General features: G+C 43.8%; 2 protein-coding genes across 4 annotated transcripts in view; one reads left to right on the forward strand and one right to left on the reverse strand.

Annotated features, from left to right (window-relative positions):
- Positions 1–4,604, reverse strand: PIGH (phosphatidylinositol glycan anchor biosynthesis class H). Of its 3 annotated transcripts, none has more exons than XM_041402394.1 (5): positions 4,408–4,604; positions 2,355–2,564; positions 1,655–1,738; positions 564–595; positions 1–114 (listed from the first exon to the last, which is right to left on the reverse strand). In XM_041402394.1, the coding sequence occupies exons 1-4, from the start codon at positions 4,585–4,587 to the stop codon at positions 581–583; spliced, it is 489 nt and encodes a 162-aa protein (XP_041258328.1). In that variant the 5' UTR covers positions 4,588–4,604; the 3' UTR covers positions 1–114; positions 564–580. The 3 variants fall into 3 exon arrangements, with proteins under 3 accessions (XP_041258328.1, XP_041258310.1, XP_041258319.1); XM_041402376.1 differs by having other exon boundaries at positions 564–620; XM_041402385.1 differs by lacking the exon at positions 564–595.
- ARG2 (arginase 2) overlaps positions 4,586–18,475 on the forward strand; it is a 23,552-nt gene continuing 9,662 nt past the window's right edge. The window contains exons 1-3 of the mRNA XM_041399926.1: positions 4,586–4,829; positions 6,777–7,018; positions 7,137–7,209. Of these exons, the coding sequence (XP_041255860.1) occupies positions 4,586–4,829; positions 6,777–7,018; positions 7,137–7,209 (559 nt within the window). The remainder of the gene's footprint in view (positions 4,830–6,776; positions 7,019–7,136; positions 7,210–18,475) is intronic.

Genomic DNA, 18,475 nt, shown 5'->3' on the forward strand with positions numbered 1-18,475 from the left:
GTCTTTTTTTCAGCTATTTTATTTCACTTGATTGTGAGCTGTCTTCCTCTGCTCCAGGATCTCTTGACAACTTTTGTACACTTCTATCAAGCAGTCCAGTCGTGGCTTGCAGCTCTAGAAGTCAAACAACAGAGAATCACCTCTGAACTGAAACACCAATTAATTTAACCCAAACAGCGAACAGTGGTCAAAGTACAATGATTTTTCATCAGTTCTAACCTGGACCAGCTTAAAAACAGCAAGGAAGTGAAAGTTTAATGGTCCCACAGTCCCTATGATCCAATAACTTTTGAGCTCCCAAATCAGCATTACTGTGTAAAGTCCATCAAATGCCTCCTTGCAAGAGTTGCTTAAGAGAACAAAAGGTCAAATCAGAGCAGTAGGGCTCCTGGGCTGAGTGACACAAGGAATTGTATTTTTGAAGGCTGACATAACTTAGAGAAACCCAAAGAAGGAGACACAATAACGTTACTAATCATTGCTCCTTCAAAACTAAAATACTAACTTGCATGTTAAAATAATTACAGACAGGTAGTGAATTTCAAAATGGAAGAGTTCCATACCTCCTTTGCTGCTGGAGTCAACTCCACCAGTGCTAAGATATTTCCAGGAAAACAAAACTGTTCAGAGTTGAATGGTCAAAAAAAAAAAAAAAAGGTAAACAGTACAGATGCCAGGCAGACCCTTTGAACCTGGAAAGGAGCATATCTAACTAATCTAAATAATATCAGATACTTGAATGCAACTATCTGGAATTTAATAGTTGTTGATTTCCAGCAAATCTACTTTTTCCCTTATTTATATGTGAAATATCTAATTTATATTACTGTTACTAAAGATCTTTACAATTGTGGGACTGAGTTGGCAGCAAGTACAAATGGAATAGACTATTTATACTCCAAGTATTCAGCTGAAGTCTGACTGTATCTAGTCACAAACTGCAGGCAGATTATAAAACAGTCACCAGCAGCAGGTGAATTAAGGACAGAGAGGGCTCTACAGCTCAGCAGTCTAAGAAGTGAGGTACCTCTGCACTGCTTGCTACCCCTCAAGGATAAGGGCACTGTTGTGTTAGGCAGGAACACACACAAAGCAAATCCATTCCAAAAATGGGATTATAAACAGTCAGAACGCATTAGCAAGAGAAGAGAGAGGGGAGACGAGGTAACGGCAACACAAACAAGTTATGATACATTAAACAAATTTGTCACGGCTTTGTACCATGATCTTTGTCAGCAGGTCAGGCAGGGAAAGCCATTCCAATGCTAAGGAGGATTTATGAGGACTTTTGGTACACAGAGCTAAGACAAATATCAACGGCAGCACAGTGCCAGAGTTATGGTGGTAACCCGGAGCACAGGACTGCACAGAAAGCTCTCCAAGTCCTCAGCACCCTATGGGAGCCAAAGACTTTCAATTCATGCAAACTCCTGGCTGGGTCAGATTGACACAACTCCCTGCTGTGTGAATGGAGAGCAAATGAAAAAACCCATCCCTAGTATGTAGTTCCATGAGACTTCAAATGCCATCCACCCTAACAGCTCAGCCAGGGAAAGGCAACTGTCACCTTTATTCAAGCGCAATAAAAATATGCTGAGACAACTGATGCACAGAGACCACCATGTGGATTTCTCCACCGTTCAGTCAAACTCACCTGGAAGAGTGGCACAACCTCAGATACTCCCTGAGGATCTTCAGGGTCCTGGAGGAGGATACACAGGTAGTAGATAACTTTTTGCTACAAGACAAACAGACAAAAATCATTGGAGTATAAAAATGCTATCAAACTGTCTGGAGTTAACACAAGAATAGGATTTGTTTCCACTCATTGGGCTGAAGGCAAATCCTGCCAGGTCACAGTCAAGTCTACAAATTTTTATCAACAGCTTTCACTCAATAAAGAAATAATTTTGCCTGTTTTTTTCTGTTACGTTTTTAACCTGAAAAGAACACACGCATGCTGGAAGGGTAAGGTCTGCTTTTCTACAGGAGCTTTGCAGAAAACCCCAGCAATAGGGAAAACCATTGCCTGTGTTGTCGTAGCTTCTCATCTCCATCTTGATTACATATGGAGTTGGGCATCAGGATTTGTAAGAACAGCGTAACAGAAAGAACTAAACCCACTAGCTCAATGCCAGTGGCATTATCCAAGGGATAGACTTGGCTTTTTGTTTGGTTTGAGTTCTCCTTTAAAGAAGAGAGACGACAGAATAGGGAGAAAAATCTGAAATAAAGCTCCTGATGCCAGTAAAGCTACAGATAGTGCTGTGTTTAATTGCTCTGGTAAATCATTCTCATGAAAATACACTGGATGTGAGTGTGCCCAGACACAAGAAGACAGACTGTATGATTACCATATGGATGGCTTCATTGATAACCACATCCTTCACTTGACCCATCTCAATGAAGGTTGTGCTCTCTTTCCCTGAGGCATAGGATGAAGTCACCTGAATGCCGAGTGAGCCGATGACCAGCAGGGATTCCTGGTCAATCTTCACAAAGTGCAGGTATATGATCAGGCCAATCAGCGTGATGAAGATGGCAGCAGAGAGCACCATGCTGTTCTGTAACACAAGCCAAGAAAAGGCAGAGCTCTGGTCTTACAATTACTTTCACATAGCTTTAGAGAAAGTGAAGTTGCACAGTAAATTGCATATTAAAGCTACAAGTGCAATGCATTTTTACTTAGGTAGAGTCCTTTTATTCACCTGGCTGGCTGGTAGATATGTAGTGAGGTTTAAATCAGTCTTTGCAGTATGCACTAGAAGAACTGGGAACTGAAACTGAAAACTGCAAGAAAATTCTATTCCCTTCCAAGTTCAATGCAGAAATCTCAATCCAAACAAGCCAGTTGTATTAATGAGTGTATTATGCCAACTTCTAAAGATGATGTCATTGACAAAAGTGTGTTGTGAAATGTTTACAGGAAACAAGGGTGGATTCTCAGAGCAGAGGAACCCTCATTCAGGATAAACACTGCCCTGCTGGTTTTCTCTTTTTTAGACTGCCAGTCTAAACTTGTCCAAACCTCACCCTCTTTTTGCCTTAAACACCAATCCAAAGAAAACTTGCTTTATCCTTTTCTAAGAATCAATGTCTATTGCATGCTGCAATCCTGGGACTGCTGTTACATTTTAATACATAATTGATAACACTATAGTCCCCAGTAAGTCATCTGAAGACCTGGTAATAAATTTTAAGGGTCTACAACCTACAATCTGTTTCTGGGACATATTTTAGAGAACTCCAGGCCACCTGCCCAATAATGAGAGTTATAATTGATACTTCCTAAAGAACCAGAACTGCACAGCCCTACCATTCAAGCTGGGCCTGTACCACCATGTGAGCTAGAGAAGCATAGCTTCAGGAAGTACACAAGACTTCTCCAAAGGACACAGGACTTTGCTATCACAGGGGGGAAAAAGCCAGTCATGAAGTACAGACACTGAAATCCACAAAAAGAGAGAGGCACTTTCAGACCTGATTTCCTGGCAAAAGGAAGAGCTGCAGTCACTTGCATGTAGGCTGCAGGAGCGTGTGTAAAGGCAAGAAGGAGGGTGGTGGGTGGTAACCACTGACTGCAGTGTATGCTTTTGTAAAAGATGAAACAAACATGAACCATCTATTCCCGTCTGACTCCTGACAACTGACTTATAATGCAATCTCTATCTTCATTTCTTAGGAAAGATTACTGAAAAAAACGGATGTGCAACAGTCAAAGCATGGGTCACAGTGACCAGCTTCTTTGGTTAAGCTGCTGAATTCAGTCTGGACATAACTGGTCTGAGTCCAGTTTTTGATAAAACCAAAAGCATTAGTTTAGAAATCAGATTTTTAAATCTCTACTGCAAACATCTTTCTGCCTCAGCTGTGAAAATTGATGACATTCATGATGTAGTGCTCTCTGAATCACTCAGGAAAATTCCTTTTGGGGATTAAAAACCATTCACCTTCTTCAATTCCTCCTTAATTTCAGATTGTCACAACTCATCTCTCCAAGTGAGCACGTGTTATTCGGCCTCACAAGCATGTGCCAAGCATCACTCAGCACGCAGACATAAATCTACCCTATCTGTCAAGAGGCTACAAACCAACAGAGGCACCCGAGAAGACACGGGGGCAAGCAGGCGGCAGCCCCGCGCCTCCCGGCGGGCACGGCTCTCCCTTTGCCACCACACACCCATCAGCTCCGCGTCCCCGGGGCGCGGGGGATGCCCCGGAGCGGCGCTGAGCGCCTTCCCACGGGCTCCGGCCGCCCTCCATGCCTCGGGCGCCGCTAGCCAAGGCTGCCCAGCCCGCGGGACTCCCGTGCGCGCCCCCGGTGCGACAGCGGGACACGGGCTGCGGGGCGCAGCCGGCGCGGGCCCGAGCCGCGGAGGGGCCCGAGGGCGGCGGCGGGGCCGGTACCTCGCTGAGCGCGAAGAGCCCGTAGGCCGCCAGCCAGACGGCGGAGGTGGCGGCGCTGAGCGAGCGCAGCTGCAGGCGGGGGCCGCGCACCGCCAGCTCCCGGCAGGACGCGCTGTGCTGGCGGCGCCGCAGCGCGATCGGCACCCCGGAGGCCGAGAGAAAGCGCCGCTCCTCCGCCATGCCGGGCAGGCGGGGCCCGGCCCGGCCGGCCTCCCGCGGGAGGAGCCTGAGCCGACGGCAGGCTCTGCCGGCTCCCTCATGCCGGTGCTGCCAGCAGCTCTGGCCGCAGCGTGGTGCTGCCGCTGGGGTGTCTCGCTTGGTTGTACCTCGCCGGGCGTCTGTCCTTAATCCCGATGACATCAGCGCTTTCTGCGGTGCGCGCATGTTGATAATTCATTGCTTGCTTCCTCTGTTTATGGAGCGTGAGTTGTAAAGGGCACACGGTTCAGTGGTGCTGCACGTGTCTCCTGGCGTGATGAAGAGACGGAGGTTTTCATGGAATCACAGACTGTTAATGAACCTTAAAGATTATGTAGTTCTACACCACCTGCCTTGGAAAGGGACACCTGACACTAGACCAGCTTGCTCAAGGCCTTATCCAGCCCGGCTTTGAGCACTGCCAGGGTTGGGGTATTCACAACCTCCTTGGGCAACCTGGTCCAGTGTCTCACCACACGCAAAGGAAACATTTTCTAATATCTAACCTAAATTTCCCCTTTTCCCATTGTCTCATCACTACAATTCTTGATGAAAAGTCTCTCTCTGGCTTCCCAGAAGGCCCCCTTTAGATACTGGAAGGTTTCTATGAGTTCTCCATGGCCTCCTCTCCTCAAGGTTCTCTTTCCCCACTTTGTCCTTACCCTCTGCAACTCCATAAATGTATTTTCTCATCTGTACCATCCTTAGCTACAACCTCTTTTGATTTTTTTTTCCCCAAGGTTTAAAGCAGAGTTTTCTCGTCCCTTGCCATCTAAATACATGATAAATTGGAGACTTGGCTTTGCATACAGACACTTAATGAGTCTTGTATTGTGCTCTCTTTAATGCATTTCAGTTATTACTTCATGTGACTTACGTGGCAGTAATATAAAACTACAGCTCTGTGACTTCCAAACTGCCATCCTGATTTGTTTGGCCTTTCTATTTTTTCCCTTCTCCCACAGTTTTTGAGTGTTAGTGTTAATTGCAGGTGCCATCTTTCTGTGAGCAATTTACTTCATTCATGGTGTCTCCAGAGCTCTTGGGCGGATACTACATATATAAAAAACCTGTTAACTTGTTCTCACAGGGGCAGCAAAGGAATCTTAAGGGACATGAAAAAACAAGAGGCATCAGAGAATCAGTACCAAGGTCTTTGCTTTGCCTGGAGGAGTGGTTGATGGCTGCCATCCGTGGGAAGTCTTGTGCAGTACATCCAGGATCTCACTGTGACACAAGAGACCAGGTGGAGGGATGGGCTTTCCTCTTCCTCTGAAGAGGAAAAGTGAGCTGGCCTGGAGGGGAAAAAAGTAACAGCAGACAATGAACTGCAGAAATTGAGAAGAAAATACTGAAGTTCAAAAGAGGGTAAAATAAGTTTATCAGTGAAGTGAAAGTGGAAAAAACACAATAAATTGAAAACAGGCTTTTAAAAGAGGGGAAGAATGGTTTGAAATGGCAGAAGGACTGAAGTAGGTAAGCAGGAGTTATGAACAGCTGGTATGACAGCCTCGGAGGTGGGGACAGGAAGAAGGGGAAAGAAAAATGAGAGTAGGAGGTAGAAGAGGTAAAAGCACTGTGAACAGTCAGGTCAGTATACAGGACAGAAAAGAAACGTGAGCTTCTGGAGGAGTGTTAACAATAACTCACATTCACAACAAGACATGGGGAGTTACTGACGTACAGAGACAGGAGGAGAACCTGGAAATCTTAAGAGGAAAAAGCACAAGTATGCTTGGAGTTTTTTGTGTGTGTCACTGGCAAGTCCCTATTTAACCATACTTGTGCTCAGTCATGTCATGAACTGTCAGCCTGTCTTTAAAGCTTGTACGTAAAGACTGCACATTCGACAGTGTTGCCTTGTCACAGCAGGGAAAGGTGGGGGCTTTAATTTGTTTTTAACTAATTTGTTAATCATCCTTCGAACGTGCCTCGAATAGGAACAGCTGGAGACCTGAGAATCGTCTCGGGCCACGATGCTCCGAGATCAATATTCGAGGTGGGTGCTGGACAGGTGGTTCTTCAATGCTTTATCAAGGTCAGCCGGTGATGAGCGTCACCCGTTTTCCTTCTGCGAAGGCACGGGGCAGCGTTAGCTTTCCTGCACGGACGCTCTCGGAGCTCGGTGCGGCCAGCCACGGAGCCCGGCTGAGGTGTTGCTGCTCTCCGAGTCCCCGCCTGTGCCCCCGGCGGGGCGGGTGCGACAGCGGCTGCCCTCGGCCTGCGAGGGGTGCGGCCCCGCGGGGGCCCGGCAGCGCTGCCGCACCGGCGGCGGGCCGAGGCGTCCGCAGTGGAAAAACCCCGGNGCCGGCCCCTCGCCCGCCTGCTCCGCGCCCTGCCCGACGCCGCGCTCCAGCTGCGCCGGCGGGCGCACTCCGTGGCGCTGGTGGGAGCCCCGCTCTCCAGGGGCCAGGTGGGCATCGCGGGGGGCGCCGGGTGCCGCGGTCGCCCGGCTCCCCTCCCCGGCGGGGCTGGCGTACCTGGCTGCGGGCAGCGCTGTCTGACGCGTTCCTCCTCTCTTTGTCTCGCAGAAACGGCGGGGAGTGGACCACGGCCCCGCTACCCTGCGCGCCGCGGGGCTGGTGGAGCGGCTGGCCGGGCTCGGTGAGCACAGCGCGGCGGGCGGGGGTGGCGGGGCTGCCCGCATCGCCCCCGCCCCTCCCGGGGCAGCGTGACTCAGCCCTCGCTGCGGGCGGGGGCACGGCTCCTGCCGCCGGTGACTCACGGAGCGCACCGTGCCCCGGCGGTGCCCGCAGCCCTGCGGAGGTGCCGGGGGGGAGAGGCTGTCGCATTCCGCGCGGGAGCAGCCGCACCGGGCCCTGCGGGGGTCCCGGAACAAAGAGCGGCCGCTGGTCCCCGCGGAACGGCGGGACCGCCGGCACATGGAGCGTGTGCTGCTCCCGGGCTGGCTCCGGACAGCCGGGGAGGCGAGACGCTGCTTGAACCGCTGTGTGCGCCTGTGGCATCCAGACAAGGATCCTGTGATAACTGTGATCCTCGGGTTGTCACATACCCCATACAAAGGCTTTTGCTTTTTATTTATTTATTTTCCCTTCTGTGTTCGTTACCACCTTGTTCCTAAAAGATTCGTTTGCTTGCAGGTGATGAAATTCAGAATTTTCTGGAGAAGTCCTCAGTTTTATGTGTGAGGTCTGGTGCGAAGTCTTTGAAAACGCTTGCAAATACCACCCTGTGAACGGGCTGTTTCTGGTCTTTTTGTGCCAGCAAATCTATGTGCTTAACTGTGATTCAGCTTCTCACATCTATTACTTCTACAAGCTGAGACCTGCAGAAAGCTGTACCACAGTTATTAGAAACTGTGGATATGAGGATACGAGGGATAGAAACTTGTAAAGCTGAACTTTGTCTTGGTGAATCTTAATCTAAAGAGTGTTACTGAAAATGATGTGATGAGGATGGATTGCAGGGGTGGACCACAGAAAGAGCCAATATCTGCTCCCTGGGTGGTTAGTGTCAGTGGAGATTAGATGCATACTGAGATAATTGCCTAATAAACCCTCTAGCAATTTTATTCTGAATTGTAAGAGCTCTTCAAAACAGAAGCAATTGTTCTGTGCAGCCCTGTAGGCTTATTCTGCATATCTTATGATTCACAAGCTGAAAAGTCACAGTCAGCAGCCAAATGAGTAGATATTCTTTTTCTCGCTTGTTTTGTGCAAAATACAGACACTTGCCATCGTTGGCAATACTTGAATTCTGGTGAGTAAGAGCAATAATCTCAGCAAATGTGCAAGAGAGCATCTAAAAGAGCTTCTTTGTACTGGAATGGTTACTGAGCCTAAAGTTTATTTGAAACTAACGAATTGTTAGGTTTGAAAGGAGGCTGCTCCTCTAAATAAGAGTGTGGGCAGCAGATTACTTTGTATCAATTACAGAATTTTATACTGGAAGGCTTGGGGTTCTCTTTCAAGTGGTTCAGAGCTAATGTTTCAGCTTTGTAAGAATTCTTTGAGGAAAACCCTAAACCCACAAAACCCAACAAAATTAAAAACTAGAAGAAAAAGCTCTCTCATTTGCCTGACACAAGCTCACTTCAATAGGGGCTTGTAGAAGGTAGAAAGAAAGGGAAATTCGAGCCCTTTCTTGATTCCAGTATCAAAATGTTATGGAGATAGAAATGAAGCAAGCTAAACTAAATTAAAAAATACTTTCACTTCTTAGTTTCTTATAGGTTGTTTACTCATCAATCAGTTATGCACATGGAGATATTTTCTTGCTGGTCCCTTGCAGTTTTTAGAGGCTCTTCCTCCTGCAGTTGCAATTTCCTATTGCTGGCAGGTTCTTCCACTGGGGTTGGTTTGTTTTTTAAGGTAGTGCTGATGTCTATTGCTGCTTAAATCTCTGCAGCCCTTTTAAGAGCAGGTTCTGCTGTGGGGGCCCATCCTGCAGCGATGGCAGTCACCAGCAAGCACAGAGGAGTGGTTTGCAGTGCAAAGACAATCTGCTTGAGGGGAGGCTGCTGGCTGCAGGAGGAGGATGCTGCCATGTAGCCTTTTGTACTGTACACGTTTGTTGTTCATGGGAACTTAACAAATGACTGTTTTTATGTGTGGGTTGCTTATTTTTCTTCCCTGGAATGCCAGGATAGCTTTGGCTGCAGTACTATTGTCATAGTGCCATTACATGGAGTCCTGTGGTATGCTGAACTGGCAGTAAAACTTCAGCTGCTTTCTTTGTCTTTGTAACACTATTAATTTTCTGCTCATACTTTTAAGAAGGCCACAGTATGAATGGAGCCACAGTATGATTCTAATTCTTAATTTGGACATTCTAGTTATCTGTTTGATTATAGGAGTTTATAATTTTCATGCATTCTTGATTGTTTTCCAGGAACAGGCAAATTATACTGCAGCAGACCAGGTTTCTCCTTTAAAAATAAAGGATATTTGCCTAAGCCACTGGGCTTATTCATCTGTACTGGCTAGTTGTGAAGCATTTGTGACCACAGGGTCTGTGTATGTGGGTGCATATGGAAAGTGTTTGTTACATGCCCCTGTTCCCTGCTTGGATATGAAAGAATGCTATAAATTTGATTTTCCTTGTCATTACCAGTTTGAAACCAGGCATGAAATATGGAATGATACTCCCCAGTACAAGAATGAGGCTGGATTCTGGGCCATCTAAAGAAGTACAGATGGAGGAAAGAAGCAGTATTGTTCTGCATTAACAATAACTGAAAGTTGCCCTCACTGTCTTTCAAGTGGAAGAGATTTCTGGTGGTCAGACTGTGTGCCTGAAATGTTAAAGTTTATTTATTTAAAGTTTTGATTTATTTCTTTTCTATTTGTAATTCAAGTTCAACTCAACCTGTATAAAATGAATGTGCTCTGGGGGGTTCTCTAAAAGGTAGCATTTGGGTAGAAAGATGCATATACTATGTTTGTTTGTTACTTTGAATACGAAGCAGCCACATGGCTCTTCACATTTGTCTGCCTTATTTAATGACTTCTGTTGATAGTGCCCAACCATATCAGACAGAGTGAGAACACTAAACTTTTGTTTCCACTTTTTGTATTGTTTTCCACTTTGCTTTCACTAGCTGGTGTGTTTGGGGGGTGGTGATGGGATTTTATTGTCCCTTTGACCCAATCCTAATTTCTGCTCTTTCACAGTCCTATTGCAGTGTTCTGAGCTTCTATTCCAATTTCTTTTTTTTTTTTTTTTTTTTTTTTTTTTTTTTTTTTGCGGGGGGGAATGCCTCCCTTGAAAGATTCTGTGACCGTACCTACATGGTATAGCAACTTCTTGGCTGCCTCAGTCAATGACTGCCTGTGAGGTGCTTGTTTATGCTTAGGCTGAAATCCGAGAAGGGAGCACAGAGACAGATGTTGTTTCTAATCTGTACCAGACTGTCAGAGATGAATCTAAGCCACCAATCTGACTGTTTTTCCCCTTGTCAGAAGCAGAGAGATCACAGTTACCTGTTGGTAGCTCCAGGTGTACTCAGAGTTACTGTAGCACGAGTCCCAAGCCAAAAGCAGCGGGTGTGCAAGTCTAGCAGGAGTAAATTAAAACATAACTTACTCTGCCTGTGGGGTTTTTTATTCACCTTGGAGATGTTTGTCTTTTGGCTTTGCTTCTTCTCCTAAGAGAAACTAAAATATTGTCACCTTAAATGACATGTTGCCAAAGAAGTAAAAGTGCCATGTGAAAACAGAGACCCACAGCTCCTTGGCCTGGGAGAGAAAAGGGTGTTAAGCATGTAGGTCTGTGTATTGCTCTAACAGTATACAGAAATGGATGCAATATGTGGAGGCTTTTGGACTATTTTTGGCTAGGAGTGGGGGAGACTGGTGGCAGGTGCATAAGCTACTGAAGGTGCAAAGTATGAAGTTTTTTCAGATGAGAATTTCTTGGGCCTCTCGTGTTTGCTGCAGATTAAGCAGAGAATCTGATCAAACTTCAATCCAGAGTTTTGTGTAGTCCTTTTACCTGAGGAGAGAAAGGCCTTACTCAGTTTTATACTTAATAGAGGGCTACTGTGTCTTATTGTAGCCGTTGAGGTGACAGAGCATCTGTGCTGCTGCTGGCATGGGAACAACTTTAGTGTAAGATTTTTTTCCCAAGTATTCATTCTTGCATGTTGACTGTTGTTGATTGCTGAATTAATTTTTTTTGGTCTTTGTTTAGAACTGCATGCAGCTGGGTTGCTGAGCGTAGTTGGGCTTGGATTTGGGTTACTGTAAATTGATTGGCAAAGTTTGCATCTGAGTTGCTGGCTTGACAAGTTGGTGAACTGCAGAGACATGTGGATTACACACAGAGGGGAACTACACGTGTCAGAGAGAATGAGCATCATATCACCATTCTTCTGTTGGACCGGAAAAAATTCTTCAGTCACAGGTTTCATGAGGTCAGTGTAGTGACTCAGAAAGGAGTAACCTCCTCTAAAAGAGGAGTGGAGCTGTTAATCCCCGTGTCTCTGGAGTGACACTACTGCTTTGCCCAAAACCATTTGGCTCCTGTTGACATCTGCTGCCAGAAATAGCAATTCAACTTTGCTTCTTCACCAAGATAGCTCATATGGTTAGTATCAGTCTTAGTAAATCATGAGGCAGCTGCTTCTACATTATATCCTTTTTGTCCACCTAAATCTTCTTCAGTAAAGAGTTTAGGAAGGAAGATAAGCAGTTTAGTTATGCATCAATTATGCATAAATAAGTATAGGTGCTGGGATTCAGCAGATTTGGACTGGCAAGAGTTACAACTGCATTACAGTTGGGAAAATAATCATCCAGTAAATGTGTTTAAAAAGTTGCCTGTATCTCTGAAGAATCTGACAAACTGTACCACTCTGCTTGCCCTGTATTTGAACTGAAATTGGATTTACATGTTGGAAACAAGATCTGTCAGGAATGGATTCTTGAATTCTTGGATTAGATTCTAGCTTTGTTTTGCACTAGCTTTTACCTCAGTTGTTTCTCTTCAAAGCTCAGTATTTTAAACTTGTGAAGACATTAGAACAGCCAGTCAAATATATCTAATCTCTAGAATTCCAATAAAGTCTAAATTTGTTGTATAGATAACATCAAGATCTGGCTTTTTTGAGTTATGTTTTCTGCTGTTGATGAAATGGGAGACAGGCAAAATTCTAAATAACTGCTGGCATTTAAGCAGCATGTTGTTTAGTTAAATCTCTGCATTGTTGAGGTAAGAAATGCTACTGTTCATGTATTTTTATTTCTGATCACATCTGGTGCTAGTACTGTCAAAGCTAAGTATTCATTTGCTAGGAACATCCTCAGGACCAAAAATCAGTTTGGATATAACATAAAGAGGTCAGACTAACGGCTAATTCTTCTTCCCTACAAAGCAGAAATAGGAATGCATTTTTTTAATTCAGGAACACCCTCTCCCCCTCCTTTTTCCCTGAAACAAAATGGGTAAATGGCAGTCCTCTTCTCTTTCCTTTCCCTTAGACACAAGCATGCCCCAACACTTCTGTTTAATAATATCAGTACAACATACTTATGTAGTACTGCAACTTATTTCTGGAACTAGACTTAATTACCTCTCTTTATTTATACAGAGATAAAGATCCATGAGACTCTGCTATTCTTGTTTATCTCTCAAATGTGGATTAGCCATGACTGGTTACCTTCAAAGACCAGTGGTTTGTCAAAAATCAAAGCACGGCCAAAGGGGCTGAATGTAAGTGGCATTTGCAGTGAGTCTTTGAAATGATGCCACTTGTCAGAATGCACCAGGGGCAGCTGCTGCTCCACGCTGGAGGGGAGGCAGCCAGGCGCTGCCTCTGATGACCTGGCAGGCAGAAGGAGCCCTGCTGGCGTTTTGGAGGAAGCTGTTTTGAGGAGCCTCCACTAAGGCTGTTATTAGGTTGCTTCTTCCCAACAGACCTCCCTGGCTGTCTTGCCTTGAGCAGGGGAGGCTAAGCTCCCCTGGGGGAGTGTGCTCTGCTGTGCACAGCTCTGCTCAGCAGCTGCAGTTTATGCTTTTGAGTGGTGTACCTTCGATATTTGCATGATTACAGGTAGCCTTGAAAGTCAGGAGAAAAATGCCAACACTGAAAATAGAGAAGTCCTTGCAGTCACTTGGTGCTGATATTCTCTTCCCTTCCCCATGCTGATGGAGCACACAATCTGCTTTGGAATGAAAAGCTTTGTGTCAGCCGTCCATCGATTTGATGTTTGGTTTTCCCTCTCCCATTTGGCTGGTGCATACTCGAGGTTGCACTCTGAAATTGGCTTTAAAAGAATCTTTGTGAATTTGGGGTAAATGTCACTTGATGCTTTAACTGTCATTGTTCTGTGTGTCAGCTCAGTTTAAATACCCTTAAAAATACAGCCATGCTGGATCAGGAAAACCTGAATTGGTTATTTCTTCCTAATCTTTAAATAAAGGAAGACCAGGGTAAAAGACCAATGAACAGAGCTCTTGGGTTTTGTGGTGTGGGGTTTTTTTGCGTTTTTTTGTTTGTTTGTTTTTGTTTTTTGGTGGGTTTTTTTTGGTTTTTTTTTTTTTTTTTTACAGCGCTATCCTTCATGCTAGATATTTTCATGTTACAAAATTAGTTTTAATACATGACTTAGCTGAATTTCTGCACCTATGTAATTCTCTCTGGACTGGAGTACATTCAGATTACATCCTGGTTTAATTTTTTACTATTAATTCTGTTGAAGGAATGGAGTTGCTGGGGGAGGGGGAGGCACAGAGGAAGATGACAGAGGGAAAATCAGGTAATGAGTTGGATTTTGATCTGCTTTACAGTGCACATGATATACTACTGCTTTCTCGTTTGAAACTTTATTCACAAGTCTCATGGACTCACAAGACCAAGAGGAGACCTGTGGCAGGTGTATGCTTCTGTGAATATGGTATGGAGAGCTGTGTTTGGGCAAAAGGTGGACATTTCTATTATACTACTACCTGCTGAAAAGCAGGGAATGAAGTACTGAAGTTAAATACAAAAAAAACAAAAAAAACCTCAAACCCACAGACCAACAACCCACCAGATTTTTCATTTGTATATGAGGAGGTAAAGTGGTCATGTTAGCTTCTCCCAGCTGCTTAAGAGGAAGGAAATTTCAGTAATCTCTAATATATTTTACTCTTCCTTCCTCTGAAGTGTTACCTGCCTGGGTTAACAAATGTAATAACTGTTTACTTCTGTAGCAATCTAAAGCACAAAGGTGCTGCTTGTTGAGGAAAGCTCTTTTGGCATTACGATCCTCATGGCTGTAAGGGCCCCATTGTGTTCTTGTCACCGGGAACCTGTCTGGGCTAAGCTTTTTGGAAGGGAATTGGAACGTGTGCAGGGTTTGTTGGTGGTGTGGCAGCGCAATAGCTACACCCTTCTCTCTGATGCAAGCCACAGTGCAAATGTTTACCAACACCTCAGACTGACGTTTTTGAAGACCTCTTAAGGTGAACTGCACTGAATTTCATCAGAGATTAAAGTTATAGAAAAATGTGGTGGCCGCTGAATTTGGGGTTCAAAAAATAATTTTTGGCTCACTTTATGCAAGGGACATCGTGACTCTGACTTGGAGCAGCAGTTGGAATGGGGTTTGCTGGTGGCTTTTGTAGGAGATGAAGCTTTTTAAATATTTACAGCTACAGAAACTTTGTCTTAAACCAGACCTTTCAAAATTTCAAATAAAAGGATGGGAATTGCTCAGACAAGAACTTGCCTTTTAGGAAGTGAAATTTTAGAGCTGACAGGTGTCTATTGAGCCATCAACTATATATCCAGTAGATACCTATATACCTGTACCTCTTCTGGTAGATACCTACTCAGTTTAAAGAGAAGTAGATGCTGTGTAATGAACTTCCTAGCAAGAAGGTTATGATTAAATTAGGCTGCTGAAGTCTGTATCTTGTAGTGGGAACCTTGCTAGCCTAATTTCCTATTAATGTAAAATGAAAGTATGCACTTCGTTTGTGTAGCTGCAACTACATCCTGGATGCACACACATCCTGGATAATTCTGGAGGGTTAAAACTTCCTTAAAAAAAAAAAAAAAAAAGCTTCAGAATGCATTGGTCGTAATGAATTGAATAATTTGTTTGCTGTTGTGTAACATTTTGACAGTGTCTCTGAGAAAGGATTACAAAGTCCCCACCATAAGCCAATGGGCTCATGCTGAAAAGAGGGATGGTCATTTGGTTTAGTTCATGTGAAGTAAAATGTTAAGTTTGCCCATAAACATTGTTCACAATAGTCATTGCATCCTAAAAGTCTTTGTGTTTGTTGCAGCAGTGATGCTTTCATGTGAGCAACTTTATATATAACATAGTATGAAAAAAGGTCTAGAGACTGTAGGATTTCCAGAGTCCTTTGACAGCAGTTCACCCATAAGAGGATTTACTTTTCCCATTAATTTAGATTTTGGGTTTTTTTTTTAAAGTCCAGTTCACAAATGCCCAGTATAAACCAGCAGTGTTGGGAGATCAGTTCTATCCCATCTATCCATGATTCTATCCCATGTTCCCTGTGCTTTTGTTCCAGTTCCCATTTGCTGCCTTGCAGTGCTGTTATATTTATTATGTGAATGTGCCACGGGGCAATGTCTGCAAACAGCCTGGGTTTGGAAAGCTGAATCTCCTACTATCAAGTTTGCTGCTTCTGTTGCTGGTGCAATTTCCTAGTAGAGGAGGATGGGGGGCAGGCTTTCTGTGCTGCTGCCCAGATGTTTTCCAATTAAATGCCACCTGACATGAGCTGCCTGTTCTTACAGAAGAAAATTCTCTAAATCTGTGCAGGGCAGTTACTGTAGTGACTGCTGACTACAGAGTGTATTTTGCTTGTGATAGGAAGTGAACTTCAGACTTGTCATACAGCTGTACACAGCTTGTACATCTCATGTCCCAGTTATATGCATCATAACCATCACTGAGTTTGCACGAGTGATGCATTAACAGCTTTTGTGAAAAGGCATGCAGTGAACTCCTTTTTCTCAGGTGTATGCTTAATTTGTTGGGTTTCTGTGTTTGGTGGTGTGGGGTGTTTTTTTTTGTTTTGTTTGTATGTTTGTTTTGGGGTTTTTTGTTGTTGGTTGGGTTTTTTTGTTTTGTCTTTGTTGGGGTTTTTTGTGTGTGTGAATTTTTTTTCTTTGAAAAAAATATTGATTTTAAGTCTAAGTCTCCTGTGTAGGAAAAATGAAGATTTGTTCTACCTGACACAAGTAAGGTTCTAGCTGTGCAGGCTGGATAAGTGACAGCTGTCCATCCCCTGATCTGCAGGTGGAATGCCTGGGTAATCTTTCCCTAACCTGTTCTGGTCAAAAGAAATTAACCTGGGAATGATCTACTGTGCAAACTATTTCAAGCTAATTTATTAATTTTTTTGGCTGAAATGTGCCCCCAGACACCTCTGATGGCAGAGGGGGCACTGAAGCCCTGAGCATTGCACTCCTGAGCTGCGGCTGCTGCCGTTCCGCGCCGGCCGTGCATTCTGACAGGGCTGCTGTGCAGGTGCAGTGTTGCTTATGTGACTGCACTGTGGCTCCTGCTCAGAACGACACCTTCATCTCCCTTGGATCTCTTCTAAGCTTCTGTAACAGAAATAGGTTACTCAAGCCTGCTTTTTTGTTTTTCTAATTTCAAAAAGGGGTCTCTGCTTGAGCCGGGGTGTTGGTGGAGCTGGTATTTGGTTGTTATGACTTTCCTGCACTGTTGATAATTGACTAATGAATCAAACATAATATTTTTTCATTTGAAAGTGATTTTTGTTAGGCCTTGAAAGTGTGAACAGAAGACTTTTGATCACATTTAATTTTATATTCTTTCATTACTAGGAAAGTGTCTGTGCTGCTTACCCCTTAAGTACTGTATGGTACTTATGGTATGTTTCAATTTAAAAGAATTTAATCCTGGCTAGATCTGACCTGCTTCACTGACAAATGGTGTGCTCTGCTTTCTGATGAATGTAAGGAAGTTGACTTTCCTATCTGCCCATAGCTTTTTCTGTCTTTCAGAACTTGAATCTACTGCGTTTTAAAAGGCCCCATATATTCTTCATGTTAACTTTCAGTGCTGATTTAAAAAGCTGTTTTAAGTATTAGTAGCTATATTAAAAAAGCTATCAGTATCTATATAAAATAAAGTGTCCCAGCTACCAAAAAAAGTGGATATTGCTTGGTGAGGTAGATTAGAAAATTTTTCATTAATGGCCAAATAACAGCAAAATCCCCCAGACTGCACAGCAGTACAGGATGTCTATCTAGCACAAATAATGTAGTTGAGAGAGCCTTGATTTAAGAAATAAATCTATGTGCAAGCAGGCAGATTAAATGGAAAACATTTCAGGTCTTTAAGTTTTAGACTAATAGCTGAGATGCTAAATAGAAGCTATGTCAAATTATAAAAGTAGTTATTGATGTATTAAACTGTTTATCTTTGTTCAGTGTCATTAAGACAAATGTGCATTTTAATTTCATCTCTAGTATCTGGTCATTTGAAAAACTGTGTGTAGATATGCACTTCCCACTAATGCCTCAGGTTTTAGCTTTTATATTTTTCAGATTCTATTTTGCTTTAGTGTGTAAGTCTAGACTTCATATTAAGGAACACTAAGCTCCCTTCGTAGAACAGGTAGACAAAACAATTCCTTCTCTATCTGGGGACCAAGGACAACCAATCCAAATCTCAGGCCCAAGAGCATAAACAACAGTGGACTAAAGAGAGAAAAACAAGAAGGATGGACTTCATAACCTAAAGCTATAATTGGACAATTAGCTCCATTATGCTAATTGACCAGAACTTATAAAAGTGAGAGACCTCATGACCTGTTGTCCATTTTCTGACCATTTTGGGTTGTGCTGCCCAAGGTGGATCCATTGAGGCCTCTTAATAAATCCCTACTTTATTCTTTAGCTCTATCTAGTCTCTGTTCTAGGTCAGCCTTTACAACTTTGGGATACATGACATACCTAAGTACTGTGAATTTCTTTCTCTGTGCACTATCTATTCACTAAGCTTTCCCTTTGCCCTGAGGTCATTTAATCCCAGTTTTCAAAACACTAGGCACCATTAAAAGAAATAATAGCAAGAGAAGATATTAATGTTTGAGTATTGGATTAGTGTGTACTTCTGAGATTAACTGTATCTTAATCAGATAGCCTTTGCATGCCTGAAAACATTCCTTATCACCCTGGGAAACCTGAACTGTCCTCTGCAAGCACATAAGTACAGTGGGCCTAGAGACAAGGGATGCACAAAGCTGAGAAAAGAAACTGCTACAGGGTTCATGAACCTTATCTGAACTTTAGAAGATGGTGACAAAAACTGAAAACATCTATTGTCTTTAACAGACATAGGCTTTTCTATAAAAATAGAGGGAATTACGAGTACCATGTGTTCAAAAAGTGGACAAGATTGCAGAATTCTGG

The sequence above is a fragment of the Onychostruthus taczanowskii genome, unplaced genomic scaffold (assembly GCF_017590055.1).
Source record: "Onychostruthus taczanowskii isolate IOZ18803 unplaced genomic scaffold, ASM1759005v1 scaffold1, whole genome shotgun sequence".
NCBI classification, from domain to species: Eukaryota; Metazoa; Chordata; class Aves; order Passeriformes; family Passeridae; genus Onychostruthus; species Onychostruthus taczanowskii.

Bases quoted from the DNA above. Each gene is read 5' to 3' on its own strand.
- PIGH (XM_041402376.1), bottom strand. From the start codon at position 4,587: ATGGCGGAGGAGCGGCGCTTTCTCTCGGCCTCCGGGGTGCCGATCGCG. The intron at 1,739-2,354 runs GTAATCATACAG...TTTGTCTTGTAG, and splicing joins TCAATGAAGCCATCCATATG to CAAAAAGTTATCTACTACCT. The intron at 115-563 runs GTATGGAACTCT...TTTGACTTCTAG, and splicing joins TGACTCCAGCAGCAAAGGAG to AGCTGCAAGCCACGACTGGA.